We start from the raw sequence: 16,090 nt of genomic DNA, 5'->3' as shown, positions 1-16,090 counted from the left end.
TATACTAGCTAAGTAAGTGAAACTGAAAGTGAAAAAAAACGACAATCTCTATATAGATTTCTCTCTTGCTTCTCCTTCACTTTGGAGTAAATTAATTAGTTCAAAATTGTTCAATTATTCTTTTTCTCTCTCTTTGAGTCAACTACTCACTACATTTTATGCCCTGCAGTGCTAGCAAGCTGCTTTCATTACTAGATTCATTTTCTGATCCTTTGATTGGGTGGACATATCAGTTGATGCTGCAAGAGCTCTGATAGGTTGGAGGACGTCCTCGGAAGTTGTCATAATTACTGTGAAAGTCTATGGAAGTGAGTGAGATCCATGAGCCTCCTAGGTTTTGTATTGAAGTCAATGTACCCAGAGGAGGACGGAAGCTAGCTGTCCTTCGGCTACACCATGGTGCTACCCTACAGAGTGCTGTTGAGGCTACTGTAGACCTTTGCAAATTGTGTGTTTTAATCGATTATTTGGTGGCATGATTATATTTAGTGTAGTTTTATCTAAAAATGATCACTTTTAAATGTTTTAAATTATACTTTTATGATTTCAGTGAGGAGGATGGTCCTCCCCGTCCTCCTCTGAGGAGCCTCCACTGATGACAACATGGTGCGATCCACTCGACTGCCTTCATCATACAAGCCCAAGTCACGTAACCTTATCCAAATACTACTTGGGTGGTGGGATGGCTCACCACTGCCATCTGCTGTATCGTAACTAAACTGCTCCATGGCACACCATAATGCTTTGGAATGTGTGTGTATATATATATATGTGTGTGTATATATATATATATATATATATATATATATATATATATATATATATATATATATATATATATATATATATATATATATATATATATATATATATATATATATATATATATATCCCGGTCTCTTGAGTTTGCTCGTTCTGATATTTATTAATTTCTTTATTTTTACTTTTTGGATTATGTGTGTATTGTTTTGTGTTACTAGGTATTACTGCACTGTTGGAGCTAGAAACACAAGCATTTCGCCGCACCTGTGATAACATCTGCAAATCTGTGCATGCGACCAATAAACTTTGATTTGATTTAGAATTTAATGTCTTGAGTATAATTATGTATTACGTAGTAAAAGGCTGATCGGCACATGTTAGATACCAGGCATTTATTAACCATTACGCATATCTTAGATTCAGACACGCATATGCGCATGACTATGAAATAGTAAGAGACAATATTGTCATCACGATTTCTTATTATATTACAGCCTTTGCGTATATTCAACTCTACACCTAGCTACTAACAAAAATATAAACGCAGCATGCAACAAGTTCAACGATTTTACTGAGTTCCAGTTCATATAAGGACATCCTCAATTTAAATAAATTAATTTAGCCATAATCTATGGATTTCACATGACTGGGCAGGGGTGTGGCCATGGCTGGGCCTGGGAGGGCATATGCCCACCCACTTGAGAGCCAGGCCCAGCCAATCAGTATTACTTTTTCCCCATAAAAGGAAAAGGGCTTTATTACAGACATAAACATTCCTCAGTTTCATCAGCTGTCCAGGTGGCTGGTCTCAGACGATCCCGCAGGTGAAGAAGCTGGATGTGGAGGTCCTGGGCTGTAGTGGTTACACGTGGTCTGCGATTGTGAGGCGGGTTGGACGTACTGCCAAATTCTCTAAAACAACATTGGAGGCTGCTTATGGTAGAGAAATGAACATTAAATTATCTGGCAACCGCTCTGGTGGACATTCCTGCAGTCAGCATGACAATTCCACACTCCCTCAAAATTTGAGACATCTGTAGCATTGTGTTGTGTGACAAAACTGCATGTTTTAGAGTGGCCTTTTATTGTCCCCGGTACAAGGTTCACCTGTGTAATGATCATGCTGTTTAATCAGCTTCTTGATATGCCACATCTGTCAGGTGGATGGATTATCTTGGCAAAGGAGAAATGCTCACTAACAGGGATGTAAACAAATTTGTGCACAAAATTTGAGAGAAATACAATTTTTGTGCATAAGAAACATTTCTGGGATCTTTTATTTGAGCTCATGAAACATGGGACCAACAATTTACATGTTGCATTTATATTTTTGTTCAGTGTACATACAGTATGGTGTTGAGTGTATTTTAGCATTTTCGAGCTTCAGGTGTGTGAACAGTGGCTCTAGATTGTATTCTGTGAGTTTGTAGTGGCTGATGTCCCTCAGAACCAGGGCCAGAGATCCACAGGCCCTCCGAACCAGCCTGGTCTCATTGAGGACCAGTCCCCCACACAGGGTATCTCAAATGTATCTCAAATGGATTGTGCAGCTCAACAAAGTCATTTAGAGGTGATTTGGACATGAAGCGTGCCAGCAGAGTTCTGCTACTTTGGCTTATGGACCTTATGTGTGAGGTGATTGTAGAGGGGGCGCTGAAGGGTCCTGTGCAGAGCCCTGTGTGGGGAACTGGACCTCAATGAGACCAGGCTGGTTCGGAGGGCCTGTGGATCTCTGGCCCTGGTTCTGAGGGACATCAGCCACTGCAAACTCACAGAATACCATCTAGAGCCACTGTTCACACACCTGCACAAAGCCCAAGTCCTGGAGTGAGTGTGTTAGGAGACCAGGATTCATATCCTACCAGTTACACCAGCGTCAGTCCTTTGTCTGGGCAGAGGAGTTTCGCTTTTCTATTTTTTGTTCAGTTTAATTATGCACCTGTATAGCATGTTGTCTTCATTTTGGCAGATTAACTCATGCTTATTTCTGAAGATTAACTCATGCTTTTGCTTTTTTCTTCTTCCATGGAACCAGTCAGGCAACCACCTATACCGTACTGGTGGTAGGTAGCCCAGTGGCTAAGGAGTTGGACCTGTGACTGAAAGAAGGCTTGTTTTAATACTGGGCCAGGTGCTGGAACAAACAGGTGGAATTGATCTGACAACTGGAGGGCTGCTGGGTTCACATCCTTAAAACATTCCCCTACCTTTGAGCAATGCCCTTAACCCCACAACATGCTCTCCATCCAGGGGCACTGCAGCTTGTCTCAACTCTTTGTGTAAGGTCTGCTGGGGAGGGGGAGGGGCTGTTAAGAACAGAGCAGAAGACACATTTTTGTTGTTCACTGTAACTAATGGACAAAGTTATATTTTATTATACTGTAAAGTCAGCCAGAGTTGACATGGGCCATCATTCAAACAAAGAGATGCGTCCATGGCCACCAGTGCATATTTTCCAAACTATGTTTGCATATAATGACAATAAATTCTAAAAACTATAGTGGTATTCTTTTGTCAATTATTTAATTGTTTATTCAGTTATATTTAATATTAGTAGCCATAATTCATAAATGGCACCATGCAGGGTTCTATCTATATGCAACAAGTTTGGTTAAATGAAGAAGAACCTTTAGGTTTCTGATCAAAGAACCATATAAAAGAGTTCTGTATAGAACTCTAAGTTGTTCCATATATGAAGCAAGTGATAGAACCATTTTTGTTCTATAAGGAATCTTTTTTTCTGAAAGTGTACTGTACAAATAGTCGTAGATTTAAGATAAAGCTGAGATTTTAGATTCAGCTAATGAACAAAATGAAATCTCACTCACAAACTTATGTAAGGGGTGGCAGGTAGCCTAGTGGTTAGAGCGTTTGGCCAGTAACCGCAAGGTTTCTAGATCGAATCCCTGAGCTGACAAGGTAGAAAGAAGTCTGTCATTCTGCCCCTGAACAAGGCAGTTAACTCACTGTTCCTAGGCTGTCATTGTAAATAAGAATTTGTTCTTAACTGACTTGCCTAGTTAAATAAAGGTAAATTATAAAAATAAGGGACATTAGGATACGAAGATGTAACCACAGCTCAAATTTGAGGACAATCGTTTGGATTATATCAAACAATGCATCAGGGGAATATTACATTTTCTACTTAGAAGAGTGTATTCAGTAAATACTCAGGAACCAAGAAAATCATATTATAGTATATAATAATGTTGAAACAGCTGAAACAGTTTTTACACACATTGAAAGACAGATAAAAATTCATGCTAGTGTTCAGGTAACATTATCAAAGTCACTCTTCTCCTTGAACACTTTCCCCTCAGTTGTGTACTCTAATGCTTTCCAGTTTAGAATATTTCCAGGAGTGAAGGAATTCCCCTTCACATAAAATCGGATTTGACAAGGAGGGAGGGAGGACACTATCCCATAAGTGTACATCGGCCAGGTCCCCCACAAAGTACTGTAATCTATGAAAGCCACACCCCATATGTGTATTCCTCTTAACCTAAAATAATACTTGGCTTTCCGGTTATAGAAATGTCCGAAGTGACAAAATTCCATGTACTTCACTTCCCATTTATCCAGAGTTGGGTCAGACCAGTGTAAGAGTCCCAGGTCCAGCAGATGGAGTTCCATTCATTCTTATTATCTGGCAACCTCAAGAAATCCAGTCCAGCTACTTTGATGTGCACTCGGTACGCTCCCCCCACATATGGTTTGAACACAACAGCAAATCCTTATCATGACGGGCCTGCCAGTGAGACAATGGACTGGCGTCTGCCAACCTCAGAGAAGAACCGCAAGCACACGGTCATAGCGGAAACGGGCGTCTGGATTTTAGCAGAGAGATTCACATGGAAAGTGTCGCTCTCCAACAGGAACGAGAACACTGTCCCTGAGAAATTTGAAAGGGTGTGGAACTGATTACAACCTGACATCATGTGTCAACATAGCCTGAATTAGAGATCATCAACTAGATTCAGCCGCGGGCCGATTTTCTGTTGAGTGTATTGTCAGGGAGCCGGAACTTAATTACAAATAATATGTAGACTGCAAATTGACCGCAGGAAGCCCAAACATACAGCGCATTTGGAAAGTATTCAGACCCCTTGACTTTTTCCCCATTTTGTTATGTTACAGCCTTATTCTAAAATTGATTAAATTGTCCCCCCCCCCCCCCCCATCAATCTACACACAATACCTCATAATGACAAACCAAAAACTGGTTTTAAGAAGTGTTTGCAAAGTTATTAAAAATAAAAAGCTAGGGCCTCCTGGGTGGCGCAGTAGTCTAAGGCACTGCATCACAGTGCTAGCTGTGCCACCAGAGATTCTGTGTTTGAGCCCAGGCTCTGTTGCAGATCAATTGGCCTAGCGTTGTTAGGGAGGGTTTGGCTGGCAGGGATATCCTTGTCTCATTGTGCACTAGTGACTCTTGTGGTTGGCTGGGTGCAGTGTGCACTGACCAGATTGCTAGGTGTATGGTATTTCCTCTGACACATTGGTGCTTCTGGGTTGGCTGTGTGCTGTGTTAAGAAGCAGTGTGGCTTGGTTGTGTTTTGGAGGATGCATACCTCTCTTGAGTCTGTGTGGGAGTTGTAGTGATGAGACAAGACAGTAACTACTAACAATTGGGGAGAAAAAGGGGGTAAAAAAAAGCTGAAATATCACATTTACATAAGTATTCAGACCCTTTACTTTGTTGAAGCACCTTTGGCAGAGATTACAGCCTCGAGTATTTGGTATGTCCCTACAATCTTGGCACACCTGTATTTTGGGGAGTTTCTCCCATTCTTCTCTGAGATCCTCTCAAGCTCTGTCAGGTTGGATGGGGAGCGTCACTGCACAGCTATTTTCAGGTCTCTCCAGAGATGTTCAATCTGGTTCAAGTCACTCAAGGTTAGAAGGTGAGCGCTCTGGAGCAGGTTTTCATCAAGGAACTCTCATTACTCTGCTCCGTTCATCTTTCCCTCGATGCTGACGAGTCTCCCAGTCCCTGCCGTTGAAAAACATCCCCACAGCATCCCCACAGCAACTCTGGAGCTCCTTCAGAGTGACCACCTCCCTGACCAAGGCCCTTCTCCCCCGATTGCTCAGTTTGCGGCCACTGTGTTCTTGGGGACCTTCAATGCTGTAGAAATGTGTTGGTGTCCTTTCCCAGATCTGTGCCTCGACACAATCCTGTCTCAGAGCTCTATGGACAATTTCTTCAAACTCATGGCTTTTGCTCTGACATGCACTGTCAACTGTGGGACCTTATATTGATAGACATGTGTGTGCCTTTCCAAATCATGTCCAAACAATTGATTTGACCAAAAGGTGGACTCCAATCAAGTAGAAACATCTCAAGGATGGTCAATGGAAACAGGATGTACCTGAGCTCAATTTCTAGTCTCATAGTAAAGGGTCTGAATACTTATGTAAATAAGGTACTTCTGTTTAAAATGTTTAATAAATTAGTGAACATTTAAAAAAAAATGTTTTTGCTTTGTGATTATGGGGTATTGTGTGTAGATTGAAGAGGAAAAATATTTATTTAATCAATTTTATAATAAGGCTGTAACGTAAGAAAATGTGGAAAAGGTAAAGGGGTCTGAAGACTTCCCGAATGCACTGTATATAATATTGGAGTAAAACATAACTCAAAGCTTGCTTGCATTTGTATACGAGCACGTCTCTCTATTATTCGCGGGAACTTCTAAACAGATTTCCAAAATTAAAATCACTTAGGGACAGATCGAAATTTACTGCGGGGAGGGGTGGTCCAAAATATGGGAGGGTTGTCAAACTTTTGTTTTTGCTTTTGGGAGGGTAGCGAGCTTTTTCCCTGGTCTACATTTGCTCTTCTGCTCATGTTTTCCCTATAAACAATAGCTGGACTTACTTTTGAAATTACCCTTATTAATGTTTAGAAATGTTTGTGAAGGTTTGGTACGGTGTGGCTATTATTAAGCTTTAGCTACTGCAGGCCTATGATATGAACTGACTCCAGCAGTTGAACTATTTAAGACTATTTCAGGCCTACTAAAGTTACTCCTATAATCTAAAAATATAATGCTTATCTTTATACAAAATATTCAGATAAAAAATGTACTAATTACTCACCTTCTGTATATCTACTGTACATATGTATTTTTTTATTAATCAATTCATCCAAACTGTGCAGCGTCCATTGAAGAATATCAAAGAGACATCTGTTACAAAACACCAAAAAGTTTAATGACATTCGGAGATTGTCAAGCCAAGCCTTCGATACTGGGTAAGCATGCAAGGTAGAGGGATGTATTTTCTGTTTGTCGAGATTGACATGGTCTATTTATTGTGGTATTGAAAATGCACACCATGATATTAAAGTGCCCGAAGCTGGTATGTTTTGTTTATTGGTTGTGTGGTGCATTCGCACAGAAACCTGTTGGTGGAAAATTTGTTGCGTATATTTTATATTATAATAAATATGGCATCAAAATGTTGAAAATCTGATTTCCCCCTAGCTGATCATTGTCTGCAGCCGGCTCTGCGTAGTGTAATGAAACAGGCAGGGAGAGTGAGCTCGTCTTTGGTGGTCGGCGAACCCTCAACCTTCTGGTCCGTAGCCCTGTGTGGTATTGACTATGCCACAAAAGCTTGCTGAAGTGGCAAAGTCGATATCCACATTTACAAACATTAAGACGTTCTCTTGGACATGCTTATGCCTATCTGATTTTCTTTCAAATACAAATAGTGCTTCCATATTTCAGAGAGCTCGGGACTTGTACCAATCTCCACAGGAATTTGTATGCTTTGAAAGGGAAATGAAGTCTGCCAAGTTTATGGAGGGCGGGAGTGGGCTTGGGGTATCCCCAGTCCAAAAGTGCAGTCATATCTATGGTGGTTGTTGGTCAGCTACTCTCATATCTCCCACTCATCGACTGAAGGGTTGAGCTTCCTCTTGTGTTACCTCTGGCAGCGTTTCTTTGCTAAATAACTTTCTCGGGTGTTCGCCTGTTTTATTACTCACGATTCTTTATGACTTGCCTAGTTAAATAAAGGTTAAATATATATATATATTTTTAATCTCCTTCATGCTTCTCTGGCCATCACGTGCTTGCTATCCATTTGGTGGAAACCAGCTGTGTGCAACTGCAACCCACAATTCGGGCGTTCCCTCGTGGATGGCGTTCTTGCATCTGCAAGAACACCTCCCCCTCAAGCATTCCATTGGTTCCTGCATGAATACCCCTCCCTCAAGCACCCCATTGATCCTGCATGAATGCCCCCCCCCCCCCCCCCTTGAGCACGACATCTTCACGCTTGTGTGACACTTTTGAATGTGGGTCGAAAGGGAAATAAAAGTATTATGCGTTTTTCACCCCCAACCTAATTTCTACCGGAGTCCTCCTTCCTAGCTAGCGGAAGGTAGACAGTGTGTCCTTTGCTCTCACCTGCCCTCACCGTCGTTAGCAGAACTGCGGTAAAACAGTGCCCGACAGGCAGGCATGAAAGACATTGTCTACTGGTCGTCCCCGCCACGTGTACTAGCTATAGCTAGCTATTGTTGTCGCCCCCTGCCGATTCTTCTTCTTCTCTGTGGTTTATTGGCAGTTGGAATCCAACATTATTTGCATTACTGCCACCTACAGTACTGGATCGCCCCAGCCTCCCTCCTGTGCCAGAGTCATTGCTTAAAAATGGACCAATAAAAGTATAAAAAGGGGTTCCTGCAGATGCCCCACATGCAGGAACGCCCGAAATTGCGGGCGGGGAAATGCGGGAGTGCACCCTAGCACATTTTCTTTTGCAGTGGATTGTTGCCAAGTGCCTCATGCTAGCCTGGGCAGCCGCTAGTGAGCGCTATGGATCTCCACTATCGTCTGGGCTCAGCTGGTAATACACTCATGTCCCCCGGCAACCAGGTCGTACATAAAACATCCTCCAAGGCCTCTAGACTAATTAGCCTACGAAAAGAGGGACAATTAGGCTAATTAGTCTAGGCCAACGTCATTCCAAAAACAGTCTACTTCAGTTGTGATTTAGTTCCTTTTTGTCAAGACCCACGGTCCGTATTGACCCCGTTCTGTGTCCGGATGCGGAACGCGGACCGCGTATTAAGTATAGCTGTTGTATGCCTGGATTTGATCAGGAAGAGGCACGAGAGGTGAGCCTGGAGTTCCCATTATAACGATGCATTGTCCTAACAGGTTGTTTGTTTCCACAGGCTTCTGAGGCCATATGGAAGGGGGGGATTGGGAAGTGAGTGGGATGGCTTGGCAGAGGAGCTCCCATTTTGTGTATTCAGGGCCATGTTGATGTTGTTCCTCTTGTTTCAAACAAAGGAGGCCTGTAAATCTCTGAGGGCTTTACCTTCATACATGGAAATCAATTACTGAAGTATTCAACAATGGACCAGGGAATCAAAAAACCAGGAACCCTAAGAAGTAAGTTCAGAAATCCAGGGATGATGATGGTGGATGGAAGTATGTGCTTGACCATGGGAATTTGAGGTATCGATTTTATTTATTTATTTTATTTTATTTCATCTTTATTTAACCAGGTAGGCAAGTTGAGAACAAGTTCTCATTTACAATTGCGACCTGGCCAAGATAAAGCAAAGCAGTTCGACAACATTCAAAAACACAGAGTTACACATGGAGTAAAACAACATACAATCAATGATGCAGTAGAAGAAAAAAAATAAGACTATATACAATGTGAGCAAATGATGTGAGATAAGGGAGGTAAAGGCAAAAAAATGCCATGGTGCCATATCGATGACTGATAAATGGATAGTTCACCCAAATGACACAATTACATATCGGTTTCCTTACCCTGTAAGCAGTCGGTGCTAAAAAGTTAGCAGTTGGAGACAGTAGACAGGTACACAAAACCAAACCATGAATTCCTGTCTTACCTTCCATAGACTGCTTACAGGGTAAGGAAACCAATATGTAATATTGGGATTTGTGTGAAGTATCCCTTTAAAGCTGATGGGTATACCTCTAAAAAAACGAAAGTTACTGTAAACAATGAATAGCAATCACAATATGAAAGTGAGGACACTAGGGCCAATCCCCAAACACTTTGTTTTAATAGTTAGCTTCACAAACACATCTGACTGCTATCACGTACAAACATCAACTGACAGACAACATGTTACACTGCAGAGTAAATTTGACCGTTAACAACAGGACTTTGTTTTAAATAGGCCAATCCTTCTGCAGGCATGCACACACGCACATGTACACACCTACTACGAACACAATAAAACAATTCAAATGACCACATTGACAACCAGTTAAAATATGTATTCACAGAACGAAAATAATACAAAATCAATATTTGTCGATGACTACAAACCATAGGATTGTACTAGAGAGGACTTAATGTGTGTATTTTGATAGATATGTTTCATTACTTGACAGCCCACATCACACGCAACCACCGATATGAACCAAAGAGAGTGTTGTTTTCATCACATGAGTTTGAAGGTAGAATAGGCTACAAATCTAGCATTTAAAATAATATATGTGTAAGTACTACAGTATCATAAACAACAATACAGAGTTTCCTCATACTGTAGCTGCGGGTTAGGGGCAAGTAAATTAGCACAGTACAGTAACCAATAGAAAGGCATTTTATGTTTGATTTAAATATTTCTCAACGGAGTGGGTTCAGAAAATACAGTAAAATCCAACTGCTCCTGAACATGTCCCCATAATCTCCCCATCTCAATTTGGTCATATCCTTAGCAGGAAGCATCTGTTAAGATTTCCTCTCGACACGGTCACGCTAATAGCTAGATCATGCTGCACAAAACAATATATACAGGGAGAGCCACAACACACAGGGGACATTCTCTTTGAATAGATATATCAGAACATTTTACACCAGTCACATTGAGGGAATGCCATAGGATGCCATAGGATGCCATAGGATGCCATAGAATAAAACTGACAGTGTTGCTACTTTGTCACCGACCCATCGTTTGTTCTCTTCACCACTTTCACAAAATTGTATGATGTAAGTACCAGCAGCGCTACGGGATAAACATCATTACATACACATGTTGTCAACAGCTGTCATTACATAGCCATGCGTTTTAGAATAAACACTCCATGACCATCTTTCATATGAATGAAGAGCAACTGATAAGGTCATGGGTGAAACGCGACACACACAATATGTAGCAACTTCTTATGGCATCACGGAAGGAAGGAGGGAGTTTCTTGAAAATGGAAAAACAACAACAACACTTCACAACATTGCGAGGCTGGAGTGGAGCAAAGAGGAGCATAGATACACAACTCACGAACCGACACGTCACAACATGGCTCCTAGAGGGGGTAAGAGAGCTGCAGTTTGGGGGTCCATGCAGAAACGTTTATAGAGGGAAAAGTCTGGGGGGGGGGGGTGTTCGTCTGGGATTTGTCAGGGATGTGGCTGGTTTACTCGTCAAATCGCCCCTCCAGGATGCTCTCGAAGGAGAAGGGGACGAACTTGAAGCCCTGCCCCGTGTAGAACTTATTCTGGAACTCCACCCTAAAAAAAAGAGACAAAAAGGACCTCAAAAGATCAGTGGTTTATTGAACAGGTCAATGGAGTTTTGGGACGAGGCCTCGAGCCAGCCGCCACAACACAAAACAAAGAAATGATTACCTCTCGAATGTCAAGACCAATTACAAATTATCATAGTCAATTACGATACTTCGTCTAACATTTCCTGGACATGAGTCAAAAAATCCTCAAATAAACTTGGACGGTCTTTCATCGGCACCATTATACCACATTTCGGGCTTTAACAAGCAGTATGTTCCTTCCTCAGTTACGAGGCCAGATGCTTGGCAGTAACACCATCTCCTCTCTGAATAAGAACAAACCTTAAAGAAGAAACATTTTAAATCGTGGAACAACTGCAAAGAAAAATAAATGCTGTCACTACTTTGCTTTCAAGGTGGATTGTCCTACCGACAGTTGCTGAATATCTATTCAACTGGCTGAAAGCAACATACACAGCATCATCCACTTGCTGACAACTGGTGAGAAGCCAAGTGAAGTCAACTTCTTTTTTTGTGCTTACCCAACATTATTTACATTAAGAAAAGGATAAAATGGCTTTTTAAAAAGTGGAACCCTTCCATTTGCATTTGAGGGGGGGGCAGTATCTTGCCAGTGACTGAGGCTGCACTTCATTCCCTCTCTCCTCTGTCCTCATTCACTCCTCTGGCAGATCTGAGATACATGGATGGGTGGAAGGAAGCAATAGCAAGAGCTGTGTATGCGTCTCTGTGTGTGGAGGTAAGGTGGTGTAGAGTTTTTTTTCCTCTGGTTGCACATGTGACATGCTGGTAGTAGGTAGGTAAAACAGTTTTAAGTTTGCCTGCATTGAAGTACCCGGCCACTAGGACCGCCACTTCTGGGTGAGCATTTTCTTGTTTGCTTATGGCCTTATACAGCTTGTTGAATGCGGTCTTAGTGCCGGCATCGGTTTGTGGTGGTAAATAGACGGCTATGAATAATATAGATGAGAGATAGTGTGGTCTACAACTTATCATAAGGTACTCTACCTCAGGCGAGCAATACCTCTAGACTTCTTTAATATTAGACATCGCGCATCAGCTGTTATTGACAAATAGACACACACCCCTGCCCCTCGTCTTACCAGACGTATCGTCTCTGTATCTTCGCTGTAATCGCAGCCAAAGGTGCTTCAACAAAGTACTGAGTAAAGGGTCTGAATACTTATGTAAATGTGAAAAACGGTTATTGCTTTGTCATTGTGGGGTATTGTGTGTAGATTGATGAGAAAAAAAAAGCGATTTAATCAATTTGAGAATAAGCCGGTAAAGTAACAAAATGTGGAAAGGGTGAAGAGGTCTGAACACTTTTCGAATGCTCTGTACATACACATACTGTTCATACAGTGCCTTCAGAAAGTATTCATACCACTTGACTTTTTCCACATTTTGTTGTGTTACAGACTGAATTTAAAACGTATTAAATTGAGATTCTGTGTCACTTACACACAATACCTCATAATGTCAAAGTGGAATTATGTTTTTAGAAATGTTTACAAATTAAAAATGAAAAGCTGAAATGTATTGAGTCAATTCAATTATTTTGTTATGGCAAGCCTAAATAAGTTGAGGAGTAAAAATGTACTTAACAAGTCACATAATAAGTTGCATGGACTTAACTCTGTTTGCAATAATAGTGTTAACATGATTTTTAAATGACTACACCCCCTCTGTACCCCACACATCTGTAAGGTCCTTAAGTCGAGCAGTGAATTATAAGCACAGATACCACCACAAAGACCAGGGAGATTTTTCTACAAGAGCAGACATTGAATATCCCTAAAACTCAAGGCCAAATATACACTGGAGTTGCTTACCAAGACGACATTGAATGTTCCTGAGTGGCCTAGTTACAGTTTTGACTTAAATTGTCTTGAAAATCTCTGGCAAATGGCAATGATCAACAACCAACTTGACAGAGCTCGACAAATGTTTTAAAGAATAATGGGCAAATATTGCACAATCCAGGTGTGCAAAGCTCTTAGAGACTTACCCAGAAAGACTCACAGCTGTAATCTCTGCCAAAGGTAATTCTAACATGTTTTGACTCAGTGGGTTGAATACTTATCTTATCAAGATAATGTTTTATATTCCACGAATTAACAAAATTATAGAGAATTTTTCCTCCATTTTGACATTACAGAGTATTTTGTGGCGATCGTTGACAAAAATGTTACAATTAAATTCATTTTAATCCCACTTTGTAACACAACAAAATGTGGAAAAAGTCAAGGGGTGTGAATACTTTCCAAAAGCACTGTACATAGACAGGTTTTGGAGAGGTGCGGGGGGCTGACACACTGGGTGCCCAGGGAGCTGTTGTTGTGGGGAGTTAAGTGTTTTGCTCAAGGACAAGGCAATGGCATCTAGGATTTGATAACAGCAACCTTCCTGTTGCCAGCTCTCACCTTCCGGTTGCTGTCTCGCCTCTCGAACCGCTAGGTTACCTGCCGCCTAGGGGGCAACGTCCTGGAACGGAACGTTGTTTCAGAGCGGTGGGTGACCAAATATGGCCGAAATAAGCAGAGCATCCAGAGGCAGACGACCAGACGAGACCCTTCACGTCTTAACATTCCCGTCCTCATCTACACTGTAACTGTAACCAACCCAACCAGATATTCAAATGAAATTCATTATGAGAGATTATATTTATTCTCAAATAAGATCATCTTAGAGGTTTGTGGTATTTTTCATATGGCACCAGGACCAGAAACATCAATGGTGCATGCTTCGAATGATATAGGCTATGGACGTTATTGTCAGAATCATCGGTAAACCCAGACCAATGTGACGTACACTGACCACCTTTACATAATGACTCTTTTTATTTGATTTTTATTTCACCTTTATTTAACCACTCCGCTCCTCCTCTCCGGCCTCAGCTGACACCCATACGAGGGAAGCACGGGAAGTGCCAAGGAATGTCCCACCGCCACAGCAAATATTTAGCTGTCAGAGTTGAGAGGGCAGCATTTAAAGGCCCAATGCAGTCAATGACTTGATTTTCCTGTGTTTTATATACAGTATATTTCCACACTATGATGTTGGAATAATACTGTGAAATTGTGAAAATTATGATAATGACATTTTAGTGTAAGAGCTGTTTGAAAAGACCAACGGAAATTTCAACCTGTTTTGGTGGGATAGAGTTTTGGTCTGCCTGGTGACATCACCAGGTAAATTAGTTAATAGACCAATAAGAAAGAGTTCCAAACCTCTCTGCCAATAACAGATAGTTTTCAGTTTCATTTACAAAATACATATATATATAATTTTTTTCATCAGCTGTTGTACAATATGATAAAAAACACAGAAATATGAAACTTTTTCTACACTGGGCCTATATATATATATTTAGCTGGGCCCTGGTCAAAAGTAGTGCACTAGGAAATAGGTTGCCATTTTGAATGCACCCATTATTTATGTGAGGTGGTCTACATAGCATTTCCCTGGAGGCCATTTTGAGGAGCTGACAGACTGACTGATGTTTGGGAGAGAGAGCGGTACGGCACTGCACCATTCCAACACTGACAGACTACAGTACAAAGGCAGGCAAGCAGGCGTAAGGCATTAGGCTCATACTGGCATCTAACAAAAACACACTCTCCTATACCTCATTTCACAACCATGAGGTAAGATGGTCATTAGTGCTTAATAGCCAGTGCCAGACGAGGAAGGTTTTAAGAAAATAAACCCAACTCTGTACGTAACATGCCAAAAACCATTACCTAAGAAAGATAGACCACTAACAAAGTAAAAGAATGACAGTGAGTTTTTTGTTAATTTCGTTTTTCAATTCTTAAAAAGATAGCTTCTCGCCTGTCTGCCTACTGTATCTGTCTATTTGGTTACACTGCACAGAGCTATTTTTCCATATGACCTCTAGCACTGGAGAACTCAGGGGGAAAAGGACACTTCGGAGAAAGTGAAAAATGGAGTATCGCATGAAGACTGGACAGTTAGTGTGCATCCCAAATGGTACCCTATTCCCTACATATGGGCCTTGGTCACAAGTAGTGGATTATGTAGGGAATAGGGTGCCATTTGGGATGCAGCCAAGATAGACTGTGGGGGCTGTGAACTGGATAATCAGTCAGTGCCACACTCCCATCTGCTAAGGCACTGCATTCACTCCGTGAGTCTTTACCCATCGCATTCCACACTCCACTCCACCTCCCGACCATGTGTGCTCTCCTGTGAGTTTACACGAAAACAGATGAGCACATCCCAAGGGATTACAAGTGAGGAGGCAACACAAGTCACTACGTGAACGGAATCAATTTGGAGGTTCGCAGGGCCTTGGATACGGTATACAGAGTCTGTCATCGTGTGTGTGTGTGTGTGTGTGTGTGTGTGTGTGTGTGTGTGTGTGTGTGTGTGTGTGTGTGTGTGTGTGTGTGTGTGTGTGTGTGTGTGTGTGTGTGTGTGTGTGTGTGTGTGTGGACGTGTGTGTGTGTAATGTGTGTGAGTGTGGGTGTCTGTGTGCGTGTGTATACTGTATGTGTGTGTGTGTATACACGTGTTTGTGTGTGTGGGTGTCTGTGTGCGTGTGCGTGTGTATACTGTACGTGTGTGTGTACGTGTGTGTGTGTGATGTGTGTGTGTGTGGGTGTGCGTGTGCGTGTGTATACTGTACGTGTGTGTGTACGTCTGTGTGTGTGATGTGTGTGTGTGGGTGTCTGTGTGCGTGTGTATACTGTACGTGTGTGTGTGTGTGTGTGTACACGTGTGTGTGAGTGATGTGTGTGTGTGTGTGTGGGTGTCTGTGTGCGTGTGTATAC

At 41.7% G+C, this 16,090-nt stretch overlaps 1 protein-coding gene and 1 pseudogene across 3 annotated transcripts in view; both read right to left on the bottom strand.

Annotated features, from left to right (window-relative positions):
- Positions 1 to 4,032: 4,032 nt before the first annotated feature.
- On the bottom strand, positions 4,033 to 4,697 carry LOC106579348 (C-reactive protein-like; annotated as a pseudogene).
- A 4,536-nt stretch (positions 4,698 to 9,233) lies between these two features.
- Positions 9,234 to 16,090, bottom strand: part of LOC106579135 (V-type proton ATPase 116 kDa subunit a 1) — a 33,573-nt gene continuing 26,716 nt past the window's right edge. For all 3 annotated transcript variants that reach the window (XM_014158726.3, XM_014158724.3, XM_014158727.3), the window contains exon 22: positions 9,234 to 11,274. In XM_014158726.3, coding sequence (XP_014014201.1) covers positions 11,181 to 11,274 — 94 coding nt within the window. In that variant the 3' untranslated portion in view covers positions 9,234 to 11,180. The remainder of the gene's footprint in view (positions 11,275 to 16,090) is intronic.

Source organism: Salmo salar, chromosome 19 (genome assembly GCF_965601325.2).
Source record: "Salmo salar chromosome 19, fSalSal1, whole genome shotgun sequence".
NCBI lineage: Eukaryota > Metazoa > Chordata > Actinopteri > Salmoniformes > Salmonidae > Salmo > Salmo salar.
Note: the sequence above shows the minus strand (reverse complement) of the source record. Positions and strands in the feature narration are given on the sequence as shown.